The 24,664-nt window shown below is 41.3% G+C and overlaps 1 protein-coding gene across 1 annotated transcript in view; it reads left to right on the top strand.

The window, feature by feature from the left end:
- The first annotated feature begins 9,371 nt into the window (after positions 1-9,371).
- The window catches only part of FBXW4 (F-box and WD repeat domain containing 4), an 82,751-nt gene continuing 67,458 nt past the window's right edge, over positions 9,372-24,664 (top strand). The window contains exon 1 of the mRNA XM_025992435.2: positions 9,372-10,464. Coding sequence (XP_025848220.1) covers positions 9,500-10,464 — 965 coding nt within the window. The 5' untranslated portion in view covers positions 9,372-9,499. The remainder of the gene's footprint in view (positions 10,465-24,664) is intronic.

Below are 24,664 nucleotides of genomic sequence, written 5' to 3'. Positions count from 1 at the left end.
TAAAGGAAGATGAGCTCAAGCTGTACTTGTTTTCCAGGTCAATCTACTGAACCTGGGAAAATCCCCAGGGGCGAGCTTGGACCTCTTCCTGCTTTTCTCTCCATGGTGGATTTTAAACGTAGGGGATTTTTCTCATTCATCTCTGCATTTGTGTTTGAAACAGCTGCTAGAGAAAAGAGAATAGGCACATTATATAGAATATATAATTTTTAAGGAGCAGTGACATAGGATTTCAAAGGATAACAATGCAGTTTTATTACAAAGGCCATAACTGCTCTTGGTGTAGTATATGAGCATATATATATGTGTATATATATATATACACATATATATATATGATTTTTTACTAAAGTAAAAACAAAAAACTTAAATAAGACCTATCCTTATTCCATTCACATTCGAACTTTTGTTTATATTTAGCAACTGAACACAACCCACCATCTGTTCAAAATAATTTAATTGAAACTCCAGAAAAGTTGCTTTTTTGTGTTTCTCTCTCTTGTAGAGGGAGAGTGGGGGGGATGGGAAGAGGGAGAGAGAATCTCAAGCAGGCTCCACTCTCAGCATGGCCCTTGCAGGCCACAGGGCTTGATATCATAACCCTGAGAGTATTACCTAAGCTGAATCAAGAGTTGGACACTTAACCGACTGAGCCACCCAGGTGCCCCTGTATTTTCCTCATTTTTAACAGACCCCAAACCTAGGAGAAGATAAATAAATTATATCCTATGGTTTTATTCAGTGTAATGAGTGTCTCAGATGAAAAAATGTACCTGAAGTTAGGCATTCCTTTTTTTTTTTTTTTTTTTTAAAAGACTTACTTATTTGAGGGAGAGTGAAAGCGAGAGAGACCACAGGGGGAGAGGGAGAAGCAGACTCGCTGCTGAGTGGAGAGCCCAACCTGGGGCTCGCTCTCAGGACCATGACCTGAGCTGAAGGCAGACTCTTTTTTTTTTTTTTTTTTTTTTTAAGATTTCACTTATCCATTCATGATAGACAGAGAGAGAGAGAGAGAGAGAGAGAGAGAGAGGCGGAGACACAGGCAGAGGGAGAAGCAGGCTCCATGCTGGGTGCCCGGGACTCCAGGATTGCGCCCTGGGCCAAAGGCAGGCGCAAACCACTGAGCCACCCAGGGATCCCCTGAAGGCAGACTCTTAACCAACTGAGTCACCTGGGTACTCCTGAAGTTAGGCATTCTTAAATAGTAATAATTTTAGAATCATATATAAGAATTTCATATTTGACCTGGCACTTTCTTTGAGAAGTACTGAAGATGATTCGTTTCTTTCTGGAGTTTAATTATCCCTCTTTTCATAGAAGAGAACTCATAAGATCATATTTGCAAGTATTCTATTTTTTTTTTATTTTAGAGAGATAGGGGTAGCAGGGGACAGGCAGAGGGAGAGAGAATCCCAGGCAGATTCTGGCTGAGTACGGAGCCCCACTCAGGGCTCAATTTTACAATCCTGAGATCGTGACCTGAGCCAAAACCAAGAGTCAATTCTCAACTGATTATACCAGCTAGATACCCCACATGTATTGTCTTAATGATGACCTTATTTTTATTTATCTATGTATGTATGTGTATTTGTTATAAGTATATATTTATTTATTTAAAGAAATTCCCAGTTGATCATGAAAATTTCACAAGATTTTGTGGTTTCCTTCATCTTTGAGTTTCATATCTTCCATCATCTTGTGCCAAATGAGTCCTGCTGAAAGAGGTCAGGAAAACAACAAATTGTGATGCCACATTGCAACAGGGGAATTTTTCTTATCCTAATGCTGATGGTGTACTCTATATCAAAATCTATTTGAACATCACCTATTGACATGAAGAAGGCTATCTCAGACTAAAGATAACATTACTTAACTGGCAAATCTGAAAATCTGTTTCCTCTTTCCCACAGTTATATTTTATATTTGTATCCTGCCAACCCCCTTACTTATTCTCCTACCCATTGTAGACATGGAGTTCTTAAATTTTTCATATGTATGTGTATATTTACATTACATGTGTTTGAGTACATATATATCATTTCTATAAAAATTGGTGCTTGGAGATGTCTGTTTTCTCACAGTTGAAAAGTTAGAACAGTATCTTGGAATGATATATGTCCTTTTGGAAAATCAATTTTTCTGGTACAGCTGTTAATTTGGGTGACTAGAGCTCTTAAGCAGAGGTTTTGTTGGAGATGACCGATAGGACATTAATTTTACTTTTTTGATTGCACTAGGGGTGACAGGATAGTTTCATATCAGGAATCTCTATCATTCAGGAAACAATGCTTTCACATGCATTACAATTTTTGCAAAGATTTTCTGTAAAAGTCACAAAAAGCTCAAATGAACTTAAAAAAACCCTTTAATTTGTAGAACAGATTTAGATTACAGAATAATTGTGGTGCCAGTATAGAGAGTTCCTATAGACTTCCATTATCAACATCTGACAATAGTATTGTGCATTTGTAACGATTAATGGACCGATCAGAATCCCTCAGTTTTTACTTAATGTCCCTTTTCTTTTTTGCTCCAGGACAACCCATTACATTTAGTTGTCATATCTCCTTTGGCACCTCTTTGCTGTGACATTTTCTCAGACTTCCATTGTTTTTGATGATCTTGACATTTTTGAGGAACACTGGTCAGGAAGTTTGTAGAATGTCTGTCAATTGGGATTTGTCTGGTTTTTTTTGTTTTGTTTTGTTTTTTTGTTTTTCATTATTTAACTGGGATAATAGGTTTTGGGGAGGAAGGCCACAGAGGTAAAGTACCATTTTCATCACGATATATCAAGGGTACCTACTATCAACATGACTTATCACTGTTGATGTTGACCTTGATTACCTGGCTGAAATTGTGTTTGTCAGCTTTCTCCACTGTAAAGTTACTCTCCCCCACCTTTCTGTATTGTACTCTTTAGAAGGAATCACTATGTGCAGCCCTCACTTTAGGCATGGGGGTAGGTGAGAGTTATGGTCTGCCTTGGTGGAGATGAAGTATAACACAAATTATTAGGAATTCTCCTGCATGGGTAATGTGTAAAATGAACTTTAATATTAAAATTAACTAATTTAATTAAATTATTCCTTACACTTAGATGTAAGTACTTCTTAGGATTTTTCAAAAACTGATTATTTATGTAATACATGTTCATTGCAAAAGAGTTAGAAAATGCAGAAAAGTGTAAAGCAGCAGCAAAAAGAACTATCCATGATTCTGCGTCTCATAAGCATCCATTTCTAGCATTTAGTCATATTTCCTTCTGTTTTTTTTTCTGCATAATTATTTTATTTTATTTTTTATTATTTTTTTTTAAAATTTTTATTTATTTATGATAGTCACACAGAGAGAGAGAGAGAGAGAGAGGCAGAGACATAGGCAGAGGGAGAAGCAGGCTCCATGCACCGGGAGCCCGACGTGGGATTCGATCCCGGATCTCCAGGATCGCGCCCTGGGCCAAAGGCAGGCGCCAAACCGCTGCGCCACCCAGGGATCCCTGCATAATTATTTTAAACAGTACTTTATCATTTATTTATCTTTATTTAAATTCAATTTAGTTAACATATAGTGTATTATTAGTTTCAGGGGTAGAATTTAGTGATTCATCAGTTGCATATAACAAGTGCTCATTAGATCAATGCCCATCCCCCAATTACCTTAAAATTATTTCATATGAAATAAAAATACTTTATCTTTGACTATGACAAAGGAGGCAGCGGTTTAGCACTGCCTTCAGCCCAGGGCGTGATCCTGGAGACCAGGGATCAAGTCCCACGTCGGGCTCTCTGCATGGAGCCTGCTTCTCCCTCTGCCTGTGTTGTGTCTCTGCTTCTCTCTGTATGTGTCTCTCATGAATAAATAAAATATTTTTAAAAAAATGAATATGACAAAGACAGTGAATTCATAAAAAAAGATCTTGGTAGTATTTAGCATGATGAACATAAACTACCAACCTGATATATATATATATTTTTAATTTATGATAGTCACACAGAGAGAGAGAGAGGCAGAGACACAGGCAGAGGGAGAAGCAGGCTCCATGCACCGGGAGCCTGACGTGGGATTCGATCCCAGGTCTCCAGGATCGCGCCCTGGGCCAAAGGCAGGCACCAAACCGCTGTGCCACCCAGGGATCCCCCAACCTGATAATTTCTGAAAAGAAAACTGGACTCCATTCTTCTATTTGTGAGATGCTCACATGTTTATAGATACAGTATTCACTATTAGGCCTCTTATTTCTTCTCATTTCTGATAGTCTAATTTGTTTTTTATTTTGCTAATACATGATACACATTTTAAATGGAATAAATAAAGTTTAGTGAAACAGGTCGCTAGTTAACTCTGGTAATAAATTAGGTTTCAAATCTCCAACTTTCTTGTTGCATGGTATGTTTGGACTCATGACAACTCTATTTTCTCTTTGAGAGACTTTATTATGTAAAGGTGAGATATACTTCTTATTAAAAAATCGTGGAATACAGAAAAGTACAAAGCAAATTCCAAAAATTCTATTACCTAGAAATAATCATTATTTTTCAAAAAAATTTTTATTTGAGGGATGCCTGGGTGGCTCAGTCAATTACTCTCGATTTCAGCTCAGGTCTTGATCTCAAGGTTGTGAGTTCAAGGCCTGTGTTGGGTTCCATGCTGGGCCTGAAGCTTAGTTTAATTTTTTTTTTTTTTTTCAGGACGCCTGGATGGCTCAGTGGTTGAGCATCTGCCTTTGGCTCAGGGAGTGATCCCGGAGTCCCAGGATCTGGTCCCACAACGGGCTCCCTGCATGGAGCCTGCTTCTCCCTCTGCTTATGTCTCTGCCTCTCTCTCTGTGTCTCTCATGAATAAATAAAATCTTAAAATTTTTTTCATTTGGGTATAGTTGACCACAATGTTACATTAATTTCAGGTGTACAACATTTTGATTCAACTTCTTTATATGTTATGCCATGCTTACACAAGTATAGCTACCATCTGTCACTACACAACACTATTCAAATATCATTGATCATATTATTTATGCTGTGCCTTTTATTCCTGTGACTTATTTATTTCATAACTGGAAGCCTGTGTCTCCCACTCTCCTTCACCCATTCTGCCCAGCTTCCTACCCCTCCCCTCTGGCAACCACTAGTTTGTTCTCTGTATTTATAGGTCTGATTCTACCTTTTGTTTCTTCATTTGTTTTGTTTTTTAGAGTTCATATATGAGTGAAATCATATGGTATTTGTCTATCTCAGTCTGGCTTATTTTACTTAGTATAATACTCTCTAGGTCCATCCATGTTGCTGCAAATGGCACGATATCATCCTTTTTATGGCTACATAATATTCCAGCATGTGTATATCTGTGTGTATTTGTATACATATACCACATCTTTCTTATCTATTCATGTATCAATGGACACTTGGTTGTTTCTATATTTTGGCTATTGTAAATAATGCTGCAGTAAACATAGGGGTACATATATCTTTCAAATTAGTATTTTGTTTCCTTTAGGTAAATACCCATTAGTGGAATTATTGGCTCATATGGTATCGAAATAACCATTATTAACATCATTTCACAAAATCTTCCTTCACATATTTACAAATAGGAATACATTTATTTTTAAAAAGGCTCATATAATATGTATCACATATATATTGTTACTTAAATTTAACAGATGAAAATTAAGCTGAAGCAAATTACTAAATTTATTTTAATTTTTTTTTCTTTGCAAGATAAATTAGTTCCTACAAGTCCTTTTAAATTTTTGCAGAAATTATGAATAGCACTAAGAGGCTGTAGATCTGTATAGTTAACTCTTAAAAAATAATGGAGATAAGAAAGGAGCTTTAACTGCTTAGAAGCAGCTTTCATTTAGATACCAGAACTGCTTGATGGCCAGAGGTAAAGTATAATATTAAGTGTGTCTTTATCAGTTGCAAGGGATCTCAGAGGACCCTGAAATGTCTTATTCCATTTTCTGCTGTGTATGGCAAAGGCCTGGTTCAGAGGATAGCTTTGAGGTTAGACTGCCAATTAGGAACCATGTGACCATAGGCCTCAGTCTCATCTCCTGTTAAAAAACTGGGTTAATAGTATCTTTCTCATGTGATTGTTGATAGGAATAAGACAATACATGGAAAGCTCTTATAATATACTTAATAATATAAGCTATTATTTTTTTAAAGATTTTTATTTATTTATTCATGAGAGACAGAGATGCAGGCAGAGGGAGAGGCAGGCTCCATGCAGGAAGCCCGACATGGGACTCGATCCCAGGTCCCCAGGATCACACCCTGGGCTGAAGGTGGTGCTAAACCGCTGAGCCACCCAGGCTGCCCAATATAAACTATTATTATACAAGAATAATGGTGAACATCTGAATCACTGTATGCCATTGAAAACTGTCATTCACAAAATAATCCCTTTCTCTCTAATTCATCTCAATAATTCCTTCCCCTGTTAAATCTGCCTATTCCTAAGGCTAGGGCCCTGAATGTTAACCAGTGGGTACATGGGTTCCTGTCTGAAACTGCCACCTCTGTTTATGAGAATGGACAGAACACACAATTTTAGTGTTTTTATAATCCTAAGTATACATTATGTATTACCTATAACAGCAATAGTCACTACTATTTGCGTCATTTACATGGACATATATAAAGAACTTTATACTTAAAAATCCTCTTTAAAAGTAAATAATTTAGTGTTTCTAAATACCTAGTATGAAATTCATATTGAGTCTTAAGTTTTTATATGGTCTCATTCCATGTTTCTGGTATTCTATTTAGTGTAATGCTCTCAGTTTGCTTATTACTATGCAAATCAAAATTTTTAATAAAAAGCTTTATGAAAATAAAGGTAAATTTCACCTTCCATTATTTCATTATGATTGCTTCCTGAATTTGAACTTCAAGGAAGTTGGTGACTTTTCTTAAATATATTTTAAAGTCCACTCTACTCTATCTCTCTTTTATGGGGCTATTAATATATTTATTTTCTTGGATAGTAAAATGCTATTCAGGTACTCCATGGACATATACATTTACTTTCATTATAAACCCATCTTTCAGCCATAGTTGATTTTTTTAGGTACTCTGTCCCCAAAAAAGAATCTTGAAAGTAAAAATTTTAGCTGCTTCTCTGAGCTAAGACTATAGTTTTGGGTTTTTTTTCATGCTCAGGACTTTAGGGATACACATCACCACCAAGTAGCAGAATATATGCCAATTTTTCCATTTTGGCGCTGCCTTTCTACATGGTGAGTAGGCTTTTTTTTTTTTTTTTTTTGTAAATCATTAAACTATAATTAGTTCAAACAGTTCACTTGATCTCTAGTTTGGGTGTGAAAGAGGATGATTTGTTGTTTTTGAATGATGGTGTAGTTTCTCCATCAATGAAAGTAACATAGGGTAAAGAGCAAGTTACATTTGTGTGAGGGTGGGTTTTAAGACTGACTTGATATATGTTGGGTTAATTAATTTTTTGTGCCTTCAAGTACTCCAGTAAAAACTAGGTCATGTGCATAAACTCAGCTCTACTCTAAAGAGGAATGGTTAAAAAATAATCAAAGAGTAAGAAATTACAAATATGTCTAATAAATCTGAACACAAAACGTAGGAACCATACGCTGTATTCATCTGTCTTCCTTCCACTATGGCTCATGGTACAAAATCAAATGTTGAGTTGATGACTTTACCTCAATTTGCAGCATTCCTACCTCAAGCCTTCTAACAGTATGATACTATGATCTTTAAGAAATGGTCTAAATAGTTGTACTGGAATGTCATATCAAATATTGCTTTTATTTAAGTAAACCACTGGCAGGAGTTTGGAAATCTTTTTCTACTCAAAGCCTTTGTTGTTGTTTTTTTTTTTGGGGGGGGGGGGGTAAGGGTATTTTTTTGTAACAGGATTTGACCTGTAACTATTATTGAGAATTTTCTTAAAGGAGTTCAAAGCATTTTACAGGGATCATCTCATTTATCCCTCGAAAGTAAGGCAGAGGCATTATCTCCACTATAAACTGAGAACACTAAAAGGCCAAATAGGTGGGGTTTTTTGTTGTTGTTTTGCTAAGATCAAAAAGTAATTCTAGGGCAAAGCCAGATTCCGGTCTGACCTTGTTACATGATGCTTCTGCAGCACCATAATGCAATGTAGTATCTTCCTAGGTATCCCCTTGGCTATCCTAGGTATTGAATAATTTCCAGAGTTGATTTCTGATTCATTCTTGCTCCCTGAAAATGGGTCTTAAGATGTAAATACAAAATAAAACCCTCAAATAGGATTTGGGGTACAGGTTACACAGGGATAGTCACCTCCCTCCCTCCCAAATCTTACTGCCTAGTTCAGTGCTATATATAGAAAACTAATTGGGGCCATAAATGCAAGTTACATGTATAAGTTTATTTTTAAAAGATTTATTTACTTATTTATTTGGAGCATGGGCAAGCAGGGGGAGGGGCAGAGGGCGAGAGAATCTCAAATGGACTCCCCACTGAGCACAGTGCCTGATGGAGGCTCCATCTCACAACCCTGAGATCAAATCTGAGCCCAAATCAGGAGTCGATGCTCAAATGACTAAGCCACCCAGGTGCCTCTATAATTTTAAATTACCTAGTAGTTACATTAAAATATATTTTATTTACCCAGTATATCAAAAATCTTATCACTTCAACAGTAATGTAATATAAAGTGTTAACATGATTAACATTCTTTTTCTTATGTAAGTCTTCAAAATCTGGTGTATATTTCACATAACACACCTCAGTTTGGACCAGGCACATTTTTTTTTTTAAATTAAAAAAAATTTATTCATGAGAGACAGAGAGAGAGAGACACACACACAGGTAGAGGGAGAAGCAGGCTCCATGCAGGGAGCCCCACGTGCGACTCAATCCCGGGACTCCAGGATCACGCCCTGGGCCAAAGGCAAGCGCTAAGCCGTTGAGCCACCCAGGTGTCCCACGGATCAGGCACATTTCAAATGCCCAATAGTTACAGTTACTAACGCGACGTGTTGGATAGCACCTCTAGACTTCACTAGGGTTTTCTTAGCGCTCTCTTGAATGTGCCCTTGTGAATGGTATGGGTGTTGTGGGGGAAGGACTCCTGGGTGACCTTGGAGAATCTATCTGCACTTATATGGGGTGACTAGTAAGAAGCCCCTGCGTTTGCCATTTCCTGATAACATCACAGGGGAGTTTTGGATTCAGGATCTAGAGGACTGCAGCCTCCTGAAATGCCTACGACAGCAGCTGTCTGTCGGGACCAGGTTCCTATCCAGGCTAAGAAAAATGCCAAGTTCCAGGGCTGCGATTTTATGGGGCCCTGGGGGGGTGGCCTGTAGAAAGGAGGCATCGCCCAAGGAAGAGGAGGGCTTCTAGAGGGGGAAGGCCACAGAAGTGGATGCTTCTTGAGGGCAGAGACACTAACTAGGCAGATTTGTTGGACGCTCTTCTTGGGGCCTTGGCCGGCCCGCAGCCGGCCTCACAGCCAGACGAGTGAACGCATGTGCTTCCCCGCAGGGCTCTCGGCGGCCCCGCTGATGGGGGAGGGGGTCTGCTCCCTGGCTCGGCCCGGCCCGGCCCGCACCGACTCCACGGCCGCGGGTGTGAGGGGCGGGTCCAGGTCTCGGCCCGCGCCGCCCCATGTGACCCGGTCCGACATGGTGTCGCCTCCTCCCGGGGCGGCGGTGGCGGCGGCGGCGGCGGCGGCGGCTCGGCTCTGCTTGGGGCCGGGCCCGCGGCCGCTCATGGGCAGCCAAGGCCCCCCGGGGCCGCCTGGAAACCGCGGGCCCGGAGAGGGAGAGGGCGGGGAGGCGAGGAAACTGCAGGAAGGGAGGGTCTCGAGGGGGAAGCGAAGGAAGGGGAAGGGGAAGGGAAAAGCGGGAGCCGGGCAGGGCGGAAGAGGAAGCGGGGCGGAAGGGAAGCCGGGGCTGCAGAAAGCGAAGGAGGCAGCGGGGCTGGGGGCCGAGGCGGGAGCGAGGGCAGGCCCGGAGGAGGAAGGACAGGGAGGCGGAAGCGTGGAGGAAGGGGCGAGAAGGATCGTGCGGGGAGATGCGGGGAGCGCAGGGGCGGGCAAGGAGGCCAGAGGAAGAGGTGATGGGAAGAGGGGGGAATGGAGAGCCAGGCCTGGGCGGCAGGAGGACGCGAGGCCGGGCAGAGCGCAGGGACGAGGGGGTCAGGCTTGGGGCTGCATCGCGGGGGCAGGGACGGCGGGGGTGGCCATGGCGGCCGCAGCCGAGGAGGAGGCGGCAGCCCGGGAGCCGGCCGGCCGCCCAGCTGCGGGGCCAGCGCTCTTGCGCCTGCCGGAGGAGCTGCTGCTGCTCATCTGCTCCTACCTGGACATGCGGGCCCTCGGCCGCCTGGCGCAGGTGTGCCGCTGGCTGCGGCGCTTCACCGGCTGCGACCTGCTCTGGCGCCGGATAGCCCGGGCCTCGCTCAACTCCGGCTTCACGCGGCTCGGCACCGACCTGTAAGCGCCCGCTCACCCGCCCGCTCCCCGCCCCGGGCCGGCCCGCGTCCCGGGAAAGGGCGGGGCGCCGCGGCCTGGTCGGCCCTGGGTTGTGTCGCACCCCGAATGCCTGCCGAGGCCCAGAGCCGGCCTCGGCCGGACCCCTCCCCGCGCCCCTCTCCTGTCGGAGGCCCCCCCCTCCCGTCGGAGGAAGCCTCCCAGGAGCATCCCTCCGTCGGCACCCTCCCTGGGCGGCGGCTTGTCACAATTAGCCATCTTAAGCACTGCCTTCAGCTGTAACTGTGTCGTCCCTCGGTGCCTCAGTCCCCGCAGGAGCCAGGCTCGCCTGCGGCTTCGGACGCCTCCTCGGGGCCAGGTGTAGGACCCACCGCCACTGTGTGGTCTGTCCGAACGTCTTTGTGGACTTTCATCCGCTCACCCTCTGCTGAAGGTGGTTAGGCCGCAGGGCTCAGATAAAATCGAGTATGGAGAAAAGGGCTCAGACCTGAAAAGAAGGCCCCTGGCCCAAGAGTCAACCATAGTTTGACTTGATAGAGGCAGAGCGACACAAAAAAGGGTGCCTCCTTATGGCGGGGGACTGGATTAGGTCTAGGTGGTATACAAAGGCATGGGATTGCAGTTTGGCCTGATTTGGGTAGTATCTGAGACCTGTGAATGGAAAACTTACTTGAACCACTTGAGCTGTTAAATAGGAAGGGAAAAAAAAATAGAATTGGTGAGTAAAAGCTTTTAGACTGCACCTAGAACTCCATCCAATTTGGGTTTTAAAAAAGGTAATTCTAAAACAGTATAACAACATTAAAGTTTTTTTAAAACATAAAAGCTATAATGCCATCGCCTTTAGACAACTATTCTTTATTTAAAATTACTTTTCAGTTGCATACTTCTTCCCCCCTCTCGGTTGCTGTCGTAAGATCCTGGCAGAGTAGGTGTATAATCAGTGTTTGTAAATTCTACCCTGAGATGAAAAACATTCCTCTAATACTAAATTTTCATGTTGTGTCCAGACTTTTGCTATTACAGATAACAATGAAACAAAGCATTTTTGGTAACAGTTTTTGAGATAGGTCACATACCACACATATGCCTTTAAAAAAAGTTCTTAAGGATAAATGCTCAAGATTGGCATTATTGGATCAAAGGCTATGGTTTGTAAAATTATACCAAGTACCAGTCGGCACCAGCAAAGAATGATTAAGCCAGTTTCATGTGAAGATGTAAAAATCAGCTATTTTAGTGGGCATATGATTTTAAGTGTTATAGTTTTAATTTTTTGCCTTTTATTTATTTATTTTTTTTACTGCTGACACCAATAAATATTTTCCCATGTGTTTGTTTCACCTGTGAGATTGTCTGTACTTAGTCTTTGCCCATTTATTATTGGGGTCTTGATGTTTTTCTTGTAAATTTGGAATCCTGTGGGTCATAGATACTAGGCTCTCATCTGTCATCTTTGATGCAAATATTTTCCCCAGTCCTTTTTATTTTACTGTTTCTAGCCTGTGGAAATTTTACACTTACATATATCAGATCTGTCAGTCTTTTGTGATTTTTTTCCTTTTTTTGCCCCAAAGCTGAGAAATTTATAATTTCTCCACAGATCTGATAAATCTTCATTTTGATATTCTGATTTTCTTATAATTCAATTTTTTAAAATAGTTAACGCTTTCATTAATATCAGTTCTATTCTGCTGCAAGGGTGAATTTAACTTTTTTTTCCCCCTAAACAGCTACCTAGTTACCTCTGTACCTTTTGTTAAATAATCCTTCTCTTTCACTTTGTTTTAGAAAGCTTATGTTGCCAATTATTGTTTATGTGTGTATACACATACACACATGTGTATATATATATACATCTGAACTCCGTTTTGTTCAATTTTCATACTATTTTACATATTGTTGCTTTTGGTAGAGTCTAATATTGGTTAGGGTTAGATTTATCCTTTTTGTGTGTCAGGTCTCCACTCCCACTCAGCTTCCCAGCAAAAAAAATTCTGTGCCTTTTCAGAGGTTTCTGTGGTTTTCACTGTACAGTTCACATATATCTAATTGTCAATTTATTATGAAGTATTCCTACATATGTTACGCATTTTGTTTTTATTTCAGTATGTTTTTCAGCTGGGTGTTGTTACTAATGACAGACAAGATTACTATTATCTTTTGTAAATTTTGAACTTGATCATTTTATTTAACTTTTATTCTAGTGTGATTTTTGTCTGGTTATCTAGTCAAGTTTGTTATCTAGTATGATGATGATTCTTTGGGATTTTTTTGGTGTGCAGTCTTGTTACCTTCATTTCTTCTAAGAAAAAAAATCTTTCAAAGAACTTATCAGTTGACTTTTAAGGGAAGTTGGCTAAAATGACTGAAACCCAAGGCAACTAAGGCAAAGCTTGGCTTTCTTTCCTAATAGAAACTGAATGAATCAAATAACTAGTGTTTATTTTTCTTTCCTTTTCAAATACTCTAAAAGAGAGATCCTGGGAATGAGTGTTTGTTCTGTGAGGAAAAACAATAAAATGAAGATGAGTTTATAGTTATAAAGTACCTTGAGACTGTCAAGTGATATGGCTTTATTATTTATTAGCCATGTGTGTTCTGATTTCTTGCCTGTGTCCTAGGATGGGGTATCTTTGACCTTCTAGGGAAGTTGTTTTACCACGGCGCTTCATAAAGACCAGGGTCCCTGCTCATGTTTTCTGAGTTGAGGGGAGAAGTTATGCATGTTACAGCAGGTGGAGAGAATGTTTACCAGTGTGGTCTGTTTCTGGACAGCTGCGGAGGTGTGATAAGCCACCAAGAGAGGTGGTTGTCATCCCTGGAGGGAGACAGCATACACCCCAGTCCTCTTAGGGCGTCAGGGAGCCTGGGCCCAAAGTATAATGAGACTATGGCTGCTTGGATGGTAGCAGGGCTGTAGTTTATGGTTTGAGCTAATAAATTGCAGACAGGACAGTGGAATATTTTTATAAGCACAATACAAAACCTCATCTTATCAGAAGTTACACAGCCTCACTGGACCTAAGTTTTATCATCTATAAAGAATGGGAATAGGGGCACCTGGGTGGCATAGTGGTTAAGCAATCTGTCTTTGGCTTAGTTGTGATCCCAGGGTCCTGGGATCTAGTCCCTCATCAGGCTTCCCACAGGGAGCTTGCTTCTCCCTCTGCCTGTGTCTCTGCCTCTCTTTCTGTGTCATCAATCAATCTTTTAAAAAATGGAAATAACCTACCCAGTAAAATGAGACCATTTGTACTAACGTGTAAGCATCAGCACAGGGTTCAGCACATAGTAGGCATTCAATAAATTGTAAAATGGAGCTTTTTAATTGCTTGGCTTCTCTAGTCTGTATTTAGCAAAAGAGATGGTTTGAATTGGAGGTGCTGCCTAAAGACAGGAGGTGGAGGAAACACACACGCACGCGCGCACACACACACACACACACAGCTTAGTTTCTCTCACCTGTCCTGAATGTTTTTGGAAGCATGACAGCAGAACCTGTGGGCCTAGGGTCTGCACTCCCTGCTATAAGAGCCTCTTGATTCTCAGAAACACAAACTGCTAAGGTTTACTGACCTTCCGGCCCAGGGCAAGTCCCATTCAGTTTGGCTGTTCCTAACTGATCATAGCTTTGTTGAGTAAGATGAACTGCTTTGGTTCCTTGTGATTTGTTAATGGTCTTATACTTGTGCTTGAAGGCATTTTGGCCACTTTAAAACCACAAACAAATAATTTGCTTCCCTTTAGGCCTCTTGCCTAAACAGTGAATGTGGGTAGGTATCCTGAGCTTTTAAAACAAAGTTAACACAAAGACAGTTTGAGTCAGTCATCTGGTTTAAAATCAGTTTTCTTTGAACGTTTTATGAAGCCTGGGGGAATAGAAATATCTTTAATATAAAAATCAAGGAAATGTTTCATATAGCGGTCTTTTAAGTTTTCCCTGAAGGGTAGGGGGGGAAACTAACCTAGTTCAGTCTTCAAGAACAAAACAGTGAAATTTAACCCTGTTAGTCGGTAATGAAGGCTAAATGCAAGAAGTAGACAGACAATATGACAGGTGGAAGAGCAAAGGTTCAATCAGTAAATTCCAGAATCTGTCCATTTCCATACTGAAAACGAGCAAGAGCAAAGAACGGAGAATACAGTATACCTGTGTATATATAATCAAAGGGTTTTTTAAAAACACTTTTGCCAGTCTCATGTTAATTCCTCCCAAATTAAGTCCTATATGTTTTCAAACTTGAATTTTATTTTAAATATCCTTTGAGCAATACCTGGGTGCTCTCTTGCATTTACTTGAGGTAGATTTGCCTAGAATTAACAATAGGTAGTTTGTAAGGAAGTAAGGCTCTGAGGTGTTTGCCCTGGCATGTACGTTCATTCCTCAGCCAGGGTCTTGCAGGCTTGGAGCTCTTTGAGGCTGGGGAATGGGGTATCTATTTCAGTGATGATTAACGTCCAGAGTGGTGAGATGGACACAGATAAGCCGAGTGTGTTTGTTTGTTTTAAAATGATTGCACCTAAGAGCATTTTTTTGGTCCAGAAAGCATAAAGTTTCCTTTCCTAACTCTGACCTGGAGAAGCATTGCTGCCTGGTTACATTTAAGGTCTGAACAGTGATTTTCAGAGAACAGTTAACAACGTAAAGTAGCTTACGCTTTCCCCTTTTCCTTTCTGCCTTACCTAGGAAGGGGAGTCCCTTGTTCTCCAGTTGATTGAAAAATTTCATAGACGGATGTATTTCTCTTTAGTTGTTTTGAAAAGGCCTTATTTTTAAAATAGTTTTGTGAGTTAATAAAAGTTGAGTTCGGTTTACATGCTTAAAATAAATAAAACAATACACCTGTGGAAGCAGGAAATGGTCCAGTGCAGTTAGTACCTCCAAATGCAAACTGGAAGAATGGAAGAGGCCTTTCCCTCCAGGACTGAGAATACAGAGCCGCTTATATTCTTTGCAGTCTTGCAAAACTTGAATAGTAGGGGATGAATTTCCTAACATTCAAGCAAAAACCTGGAGGAAACTTAAAGTCTTCACAGTCTGTAAGATGAGCAACTCCTCTTGGAATGAGATCTCTGAAAATATTTCAGTATCCCATACTTTGAATTTTCTGTGCCCAGCACCTTCACCTTAGGTAAAGATTGTGAGTTCCTGGAATCAAACTGACAGTAAGGTTAATGAGAAACCATACAGATATTTTTAAAATTATTTTTGAGTGTTTGACATGGAAAATAATTATCTTTGTGTGACAATGTAACCTTAACTCTGGGTTGACCCTGGCATTGGATTAGTTTCTGGTTCTGACTCCTAACCACAGAACAGGTAGTATTTAGGTAGACTCTTCTTAAGGCCAGTAAATTTTGAAAATTTAAGATGATATCAGCTGTTTGAAGAAGTGAGGACAGAGTCAAGTTTTGAATTTTCTTTCTTTTTTTTTTTTTTTAAGTTTTGAATTTTCAATGAAAATTGGCATACCCCTCACTCTGATCTACAGAGTCTGGCTAAGCTCCAGAATTTATCTCAGTTGCATCAACCGTCAGACTAGGTTAAGAATCTAAAGATTTGGTTTATTCTTTTTTTTTTTTTTAAGATTTTATTTATTTATTTATTTGACAGCACAAGCAGAGGGAGCAGCAGGCAGAGGAGGAGGGAGAAGCAGGCTCCCCACTGAGCAGGGAGTCCAATGCGGGGCTCCATCCCAGGACCCCAGGATTATGACCTGAGCCAAAGGCAGATGCTTAGCCGACTGAGCCACCCAGATACCCCAGATTTGGTTTATTCTTGAGGGAAATCCTTTGTATTCTGTAGTTATGCTCACATTTGAACAGAATTTACATGGAAATCCAGTTGTAATCAATGGAAATGACGTGGTTGTGCTAAGAATCTGTTCATGAATCCTGAATCATGTGAACGCTTGAACTGGATCTAAAGCTGAGGACGAGACTATTTGGAGAAAGAATTTATCTCCTGTTAGAGGTTTAGCTGCCTTAACTCTAAGTCGGTTCTCCATTAGACCCAAACCATCCACGTTTCCCTCCCTGGAAGTCTGGGCCACCCAATGGGCCCTGTGCTGCCCCCTCTTTAGCCCACAATTAATTGCCAGTACATTCTTTCTTCTTCTCCTTCTTTTTTTGGTATTTGACATGAGCTCAAATTGCTGAGAAAGGTGACAACTGTGAAATGAAGACAGGGCTTAGAGACACCTTAAAAAATACATGCAAAGGCCACTAAATGACAAGAGCAGACCGCCAGGCTCTTTCAAAACATCGCCACGTCTGTTGACTTTCCATTCCATGTCTGCAGCACAAAATTGGAGGTCAAAGAATCATAGGAGTTAGAGATGGAAAAGACATTTGGGGTCAGCCAGTTCATCCCTCCACCTTCTCCTGCCCCTGATTCCGAATCATTCCTTACATTATATTTTTTCCCTCAGCTCTTGTACAGTTTTCACGGTCTTCACTCAGCTCCGGCTGTCACCTTTGGGGAATGATGCTGGAGGCTCCGTCCCGTTTCTCCTCAGCCAAAAGAGATATTGCCTCTCCCCCCAGTTGACATTCATGAAGTTCTTTGTTGGTGGTCTCAGCTGAGAGGCTGAAAACTAACTGGAAGTCTCTCTGCTGCCTGGCGATGGGGCTTTTCTAACAGAATTGAAGCGCATTTAGTACATAATGATGTAGGGGAAGGGCGAGGGCTAGGATATGGTACAGTCATTGCTGAATTTGTTCCTAGACTTATGTTTTTCAAGGCTCTTGACCTGAAAGGAGGTGTGTGTGTACAAGGCATGTGGTATTGTGTGTGTGTGTGTGTACAAGGCATGTGGTATTGGGGAAGTGGACAGAAGCAAGGAAATTACACTGAATAGGAGTTTGGTAAAATCCAAACTTGGAAGTTGGTAGGTTAAGCAAACAAATAAAAGACACTAGTCCTGTGAAGTAGTAGAGGACTGTTTCAAGAAATGCTTGTTAGGGAAGACACACAGTGGGGCTTACCCTATAGAAGTTTCAGCTTATGGTCAAGTTGAGGAGATCAGATGGGCAGAGGCAAGTATTTTGGAGTAGGGGACTCTATTGCTTTTGGAAGGTCTCTCCTTGCTTTAAGAAAGTAGGGAAAGACAAGTGTTATGTTCACTGGCTGCGTGGTTTGGCAGGGGGAATGGTCATTTTTAGAGGCAGCTTCGGAAGGTTACCCCAGATCCCCATCTTGTTCCAGCAGCTGTTGGGAGCAGTCCGAAGGGGGTATTATGTTTCTTCTGGTAACTCTGCCAAGAATGAGAGGAAATCCACAATATGTGGGCTTTTTGGGGGAATGGGGATGGGGTGGCAGGTGATGGGACAGGGAAATTAAATTGTTTTATAGTAAATATGTTGAGATACTTTTCCTGGAAAGCTGTTTCACCAAAAGGAATGATATTTCCCCTGCTCACTAGCTTGTAATGGGCTCTTTCTCTGCAGAGAAAGGGCAATAGTCTTTTCCCAGTACATCTTTTTCTTTCTTTCCTGTAGCTCCAGCTTTGACCTCCCATGTTTCTTTGAATTTTTTTTTTTTTTAAGAAAGTCCATATTGAGTCAAGATTCAGATATAGGTGCTGTGTGCGCATAAGGGGCCTCTCTCTAGAAGGGAGTTAGTAAAGAAGAACCTCTATTTATCCGGTATCTTGGCTGCAGTTTGACTTTATCATAATGGCTTCGAAACTGGAGATGTAAAAACTTTCTGGGTGGCGTCTGGTTCATGTTCTTTCCATCCCTTCATCCAGGCTGGAAGGGCACCAGGGATTTTGAAGCCTGGCTACTTGGGCTGAGAACCTGTTTTAGTGATTAATATGGAACACAGTTGCAAGATTAAAAACAATAAAAAACAACCCCAAGAAGCAGAGCAGTGTGATTATTCCTTACATTTCAGATGGGGAGCCCAGGGAAAAGTCATTTTCAAGGTATGAGAACAAAGTCCACTTGTGAAGCTGATAGTACCTAATTCATGACTCACTGAGAGGACGGCCTGTTCACAAAAAATAGTGGCATCTTTCTTGCTGTCATTTATGCTCAGAAACTGCTAGATTACCCTTTATGAAAGTTGTATTTTGGGATTTGTGAAAAACGGATTCTGTGATCAAATGAGTATGGAAAATGCTGTGCTCCACATGCCTTTTCTGGGAGGTTCACAATGTCTGTTGGTAACTTAAAGGTACTGAGAAGTCTTGTGATAGACCTGTTTAATTTTGTTTCAACCAGCATTGTCCAAAGCGTTGACCATAAATATTTCCTCCTGCTTAACATCTCTTAACGTCTTGGAGAACATGCATGGTCAAGTGCCCTGCAGATACAGAACTTGACCAATAGTAGAAGGAAATGGATGTGAGTGTGAACACAGTCCTAAATCCTATATTCAGGGTTATGAATTGGAGTTATGCCTCAGTGCTTCTAAAACTTCTATGGACAACTTTGACATGTGGTACCACATTAAGGTAATTTATCTGCTCAGTTCCTTCCCTTGAGCTTCTCTAGCATAAGAATTTGGAGGCTTTGGCTGAATTCCTAAAGGTGTGGTATATTATACATCTTTAGGAAAGGACTTTGGAGCTAGAAGGTAGTGTGCCCAGGCTCCTGAAAAGCTACAGGTGTTGTTGAAAGTGTGACTTGCTAAAGGGAGAATTGTACTTTTGAGAACTTAAGCAGTTCCTAAGCAGTATCTATCAAAATACTTATTATGTTAGGCACAGGGTTCTCCCCTTTTGTGTCTTAAGACATACTTTTGTATGCTGTTAGAATTTTTGGTAGTACATGAAAGGATTAAAGGGTAAATTTAAAAAAAATCAAGTTTTAGAGAGTTGAAAAACCTGTATATTTATTTATTCACCATCTGGTATGTTACTGTTTGAGCAAAACTGTTTACCGCCCTGACCTTTTTCTCTTATATCCTTTCATATACCTTCCTCTGAACACAAGATCTTCATCTTATTTGTAGCAAATTGGGTCATGGGCCACATTGTGGCTCAGTAGTTTGTCTGAAATCTTCAGGAAAGTGTGGATTTTAGTTGAATGAAAATAAATTCTGTAAATTGAGGTTTTATGGCACAGTTATTTAGGGTTCCTGGTATACCATTGCTTTGCAGCATGCTGGTTGGGATATACTTTTAGAAGTACTAAGAGGTTAAGACTTGATCCTGTGGAATTTATGACATATTGGACAAATGAAACATACAGCTGCAAGAAGTTAACAGTGCCTCAGTTTGTGGTACGTTCAGTCTGGGGGTTCACATAAGAGGGAGAGAGGACTGTTTGCTGGACTTAGGAATGTAGAGGCTTGAAGAATGGGTGAATTTGACTAGTCCCCAGAAGAGGGAAGCAAGCATTTGTCAGGGATGAGGTAGGCTGGTGCTGGCAATCTAGGAGCGGGTATGGATGTAAAAATGAATGTAGAAGAGATGGGCTTGGCTGGAGTTCACTGGCATAGTGTGGGACAATGGGAGGGGAGGTCGGTGAGTTGACATTTGAAGGCCTTTCAAGGGACAGGTCGGTCTGCTCCTTGTTCTTCTTGTGCATGGTCCTATCATCTCACTTCACCCTGGGTGTTGGGGCTATTCCACCTGTTTCCTGGCCAGAAGGGTAAGCAATTTAACACAATATGATGATTTTTCATTGATTTTTTTAAAAAAAAATCTAAATTGGGGCACCTGGGTGGCTCAGTCACTTGAGTGTCTAACTTCTGACTTTGGCTCGGGTCCTTATCTCAGGGTTGTGGGATTGAGTCCTTTGTTGGGCTCTGTGCTGGGTATGGAGTCTGCTTAAAATTCTCTCTCTTCCTCTTTTTCTCTGCCCCTCTCTCATCTCATGTGAGCCTTCTCCCTCTCGATCTCAAATAAATAAATAAATAAATAAATAAATAAATAAATAAATGTAAAAATCTTAATTATATCTCCCTTGGCTGAGGCCATTGGAAGATTTAGACTAACGCAAGTGTAAGTGAAGAGTTAGAAGTTTCCTGCCTTGGGCTGTATAAATACTTGTACACTGCCACCTGCACCACCACCCTTGCCCAAGTCTTTTAACTTGGGTGTTAGCATTTAAAGAGACCCCTCAGGAGTTCTGGCCTGTCTACTAACTGCCTCCTCCCCAGCTGGGAACTGTTGGCAAGCCTGTAACTAGTGATGTTTGTACAACCAAAGACTCTACTTTGTGGTTTAAGAAGAATAAAATGGAGGGATGCCTGAATGGCACAATGGTTGATGTCTGCCTTTGGCTCAGGTCGTGATCCTGGGGTCCTTGAGTTCTGCATCTGGCTCCTTGTGGGGAGCCTGCTTCTCCCTCTGCCTATGTCTCTGCCTCTCTCTCTCTCTGTGTCTCATGAATAAATAAATAGAATCTTGAAAAAAAGAAAAGGAATAAAATGGACTGCATTAAAAAAAGAACAACAACAACAACAAAAAAACTTGTACCTTAAAGCCAAATTCTTAGTATTGGTAGAAGAACTAGTAGATACAGGCAACATGGGGGAATATCTTCTGGAAAGCAGGGTCAAATAAATCAAGAGATAGTGCTACCAAGCCCCAAGCATCATTTTGCATAGTCCTGTCTCCCCTCCTTAGCCCAAAGTACCCTGAGATGGCCTTTTTCTACATTTGTGGACAGATGCCCTCCTTTGCCGAATTTCCAAATCAGTAGGGATTTATGCTTATGGAAGTCATGACAGTCATGCCACGGAGGTAGCATCCACAGCATCAAGGGGAACCAAACTGCAAGATGGGGCAGAGAGGGAAACTGAGCTGTGATGCAGCAGCTTCCTGATTTTAGAGACCATGCTGGTTTAAGATCTCTCCAATAGACCCTTACTTAGATCCTCCTTCACCAAAGGCATTTTTATTCAGACTAGGTTTATTTATTTGCTTTGAGTTTGGACTGTGAGGGCAGAGAGGTGGAATGAAAGGGGACTCTAGATAACTGCCTAGATTAATTTCTGTCCCTCTGGACTCACTTGTTGCCAAGATTTTAAGGGGCTCGATAGCTAACCATGGGTGCATGCTGGTTTGTTTTTGTTTAAAATAGGTCCTGTGCCCAGGAATGCGGTCAAACTGTAATAGTGACGAAGTGCCGATGTGCTGGAAAGCTGAGAGGGAGGGGGCCAAGTGGAAAATGAGCCTGAGGCAAGAGAAGGAGTGCTGGGAAAATGGGAGTTCCACCAGGCCCCACAGCCTGGTTAGAGATTCCTCCCAGCATTAACAGCCCCCATTAACAGCCTTGAGAGAGGTTTATTTACAGGACACTAATCGTTTTGGGGGGAGCACCCCCACTTTACACCAGCAAGTGTGTTGGAGAGACAGTCAACCACAGAGCATCTCAAAGATGGGAACAAGGGTCCTTATTGAATTCCAAGGGGCACCTGCTCCTGTCTTCTAATCATGTCTGCTGCCTTGTTCTACTGACCCCTTTCACTGGACTGTGACAGGTCTCACAGTAGGGGGAGATGGATACCTGTTTTCAGAGAAAGATGTTTTTTGAAAACTTTTTTTTAAAAGATTTTAAAAATTTATTTATTCATGAGAGAGAGAGAGCGAGAGAGAGAGAGAGAGGCAGAGACACAGGCAGAGGGAGAAGCAGGCTCCATGCAGGGAGTCTGACATGGGACTCAATCTTGGGTCTCCAGGATCCCGCACTGGGCTGAAAACTGCACTAAACCACTGAGCCACCGGGGCTGCCCAGAAAGATTTTCTTTTATTCCTTCTGATTCTTCAGGTGCTGAAGCCAATAAGAATATACATAGGATTTGGCCACCAGCTGGGGAGACTAACCATCAAAGATGATGGAGTAGGCAAAAGGGATGAAAAAGCTGAGTTGTTACGCTGCTTTTAACAACATGGTACTGTTTCTCAAGTCAAAGCCAAAGGGAGTGGCTTTATTGATTGATTGATTGATTGATTGATTGATGGAGTGGCTTTAAAAAGTTGAAATTTGATTTGAAGGACCAAAGCCAAGTGTTGTAACGATGGCATCGGTTGTGGGAGAGGATACCTGCACCTGCTGTTTGGTAGCAGCTTCTAAAGTTCAACTTTGAAAATTTCTTGCTGCAGTGATTAGGCCCTCAGGGCAGTGCTTTGACCTTTAGTGAAGTGTCACCAAATAGTAGATAAGTGGCCAGAGAGATGAGAGAAGTGTTGTCCTTAACCCAGTTCAGGAAATACATTGATTCTTTCCCCCTTGTTTCCTTCCTGCTGTGATCCAGAATGTTCAATTTTTGGTTTCACGTCTACCTCTTAACTTGGACCTAACTCAAGAGGAAAGGTGAGCTCCCAAGGATGTCTTCTTACATACCTGGGAGATTTGCAGATAAGATTTGACTAAGAGTCTCATCTTTCTCACTAAGAGTTCAGTTCTTTGGTCCATCCTGTTAACTGTCTTTTATTGTCCTTAGTTCTCTCTCCATCAGGTAGTGAGGCTTGCTCTCTAGCAATGGGAAACCAGGTACCGCATTCACCCAGTGGATGAATTCAGTAATTCATTTTAGCTTTAATGTGTGTACACCCAAATCCTTATCATTCTTTTTTTTAAATTTTTATTTATTTATTTTTAAATTTTTATTTATTTATGATAGTCACAGAGAGAGAGAGAGAGAGAGAGAGAGAGAGAGGCAGAGACACAGGCAGAGGGAGAAGCAGGCTCCATGCACTGGGAGCCTGATGTGGGATTCGATCCCGGGTCTCCAGGATCCTGCCCTGGGCCAAAGGCAGGCGCCAAACCGCTGCGCCACCCAGGGATCCCAAATCCTTATCATTCAACCTGAAAGAGGACTAATGTTTGATATTAGAAGAATAATTTCTTTCTTTTTTAAAAAAAGATTTTATTTGACAGAAAGAGAGCATGAACAGGGGCAGAAGGGGAGGGAGAAGCAGGATCCCTGCTGAGCAAGGAGTCCAATGTGGGGCTCAATCCCAGGACCCTGAGATCATGACCTGAGCTAAAGGCAGATGCTTAACAGACTGAGCCACCCAGGCACCCCTAGAAGAGCAATTTCTAATAATTGTAATTAAATTAGCTAGAAGAAAAATAAATGGTTATTGGATTAGCTTCAGGGATGATACCATTAATCGATATTAACTCCTACATGTATTTATATTTATGTAAAAAGAATGAACCTTTTTTGTACTTACACTGTCTTTTGTTTTAGTTGTCATTTTAAAACCATGATTGTGAGAAATACTATCGTCATTTCTGGGGGGAAGATATTGACCATTAGAGAAGTCAGATGACCACAATTTTATAATTAGTAGGAGGCAGAACTGAGATTCAGATCCCAGTTACCTAAGTGTCCATTCTGGGCTTTACTCACAATTTCATTTAATCTATTATTTAGTTAAAGGTAAATCGAGAGACCTATCAACCAAACTATCAACAATGAATAAATGTATCATGTAAGATATATAAACTTGCTTCCAAAGCACCATCTATTCACCTGACTTGTTTATGGAGACATTATTTTACGTAGTGTCTATTCACCTCTACTTTTATAAATTTGACTTCATTTTAAAATTACCATTGCTTGCTGTGGTCATTTCCAAAATGTTTGGCCATTTCCACATTTGTCATTTTTAGAGGCAATATATTCCATTGCATGAGTATACTGTTCTCCCTCACAGACAAACATTTGGGCTACTTCCAGGTTTTAGCTCAAATATATAGCTGCAACTATAAATATCTTTGTAAAAAATATATTTTTTGTTTTGAATTATTTCTTTGTGATTTAGTGCCCACAGTGGGAATGCTGGGTCAGAAGCTATCACTCAACAATTCTCAACAGAATTCTTCCCTGAAAGGTTATACCAGTGTGCTACCTGCAATATATAACCAAACCCAAACCTTTCTATAAAACCAAAGTCAGTTTCTGTTTTTTCCACCTAATAATAGATGTGAGGTGGCACTTTAATAATTGTTTTTTAATTTACTTATTCATGAGACACACAGAAAGAAGGAGAGACATAGGCAGAGGGAGAAGCAGGCTCCCTACAGGGAGCCCAATACGGGACTCAATCCTAGAGCTCTGATCCTAGAACTCCAGGATCATACCCTGAACCAAAGGCAGACACTCAACCGCTGAGCCACCCAGGCATCCCCAATAATTGTTTTAATATGCAGGTCTCTATTAATGTTGTGGGGTGCTTCATCATGTGGACATGGTGGAACTGGTCTTATTTGCTGTTGGTTATGGGTGACAGGG

This window comes from Vulpes vulpes, chromosome 15 (assembly GCF_048418805.1).
Source record: "Vulpes vulpes isolate BD-2025 chromosome 15, VulVul3, whole genome shotgun sequence".
Classification (NCBI taxonomy): domain Eukaryota; kingdom Metazoa; phylum Chordata; class Mammalia; order Carnivora; family Canidae; genus Vulpes; species Vulpes vulpes.
The sequence above is the reverse complement of the archived record's forward strand: the minus strand, read 5'-3'. Positions and strand labels throughout refer to the sequence as shown.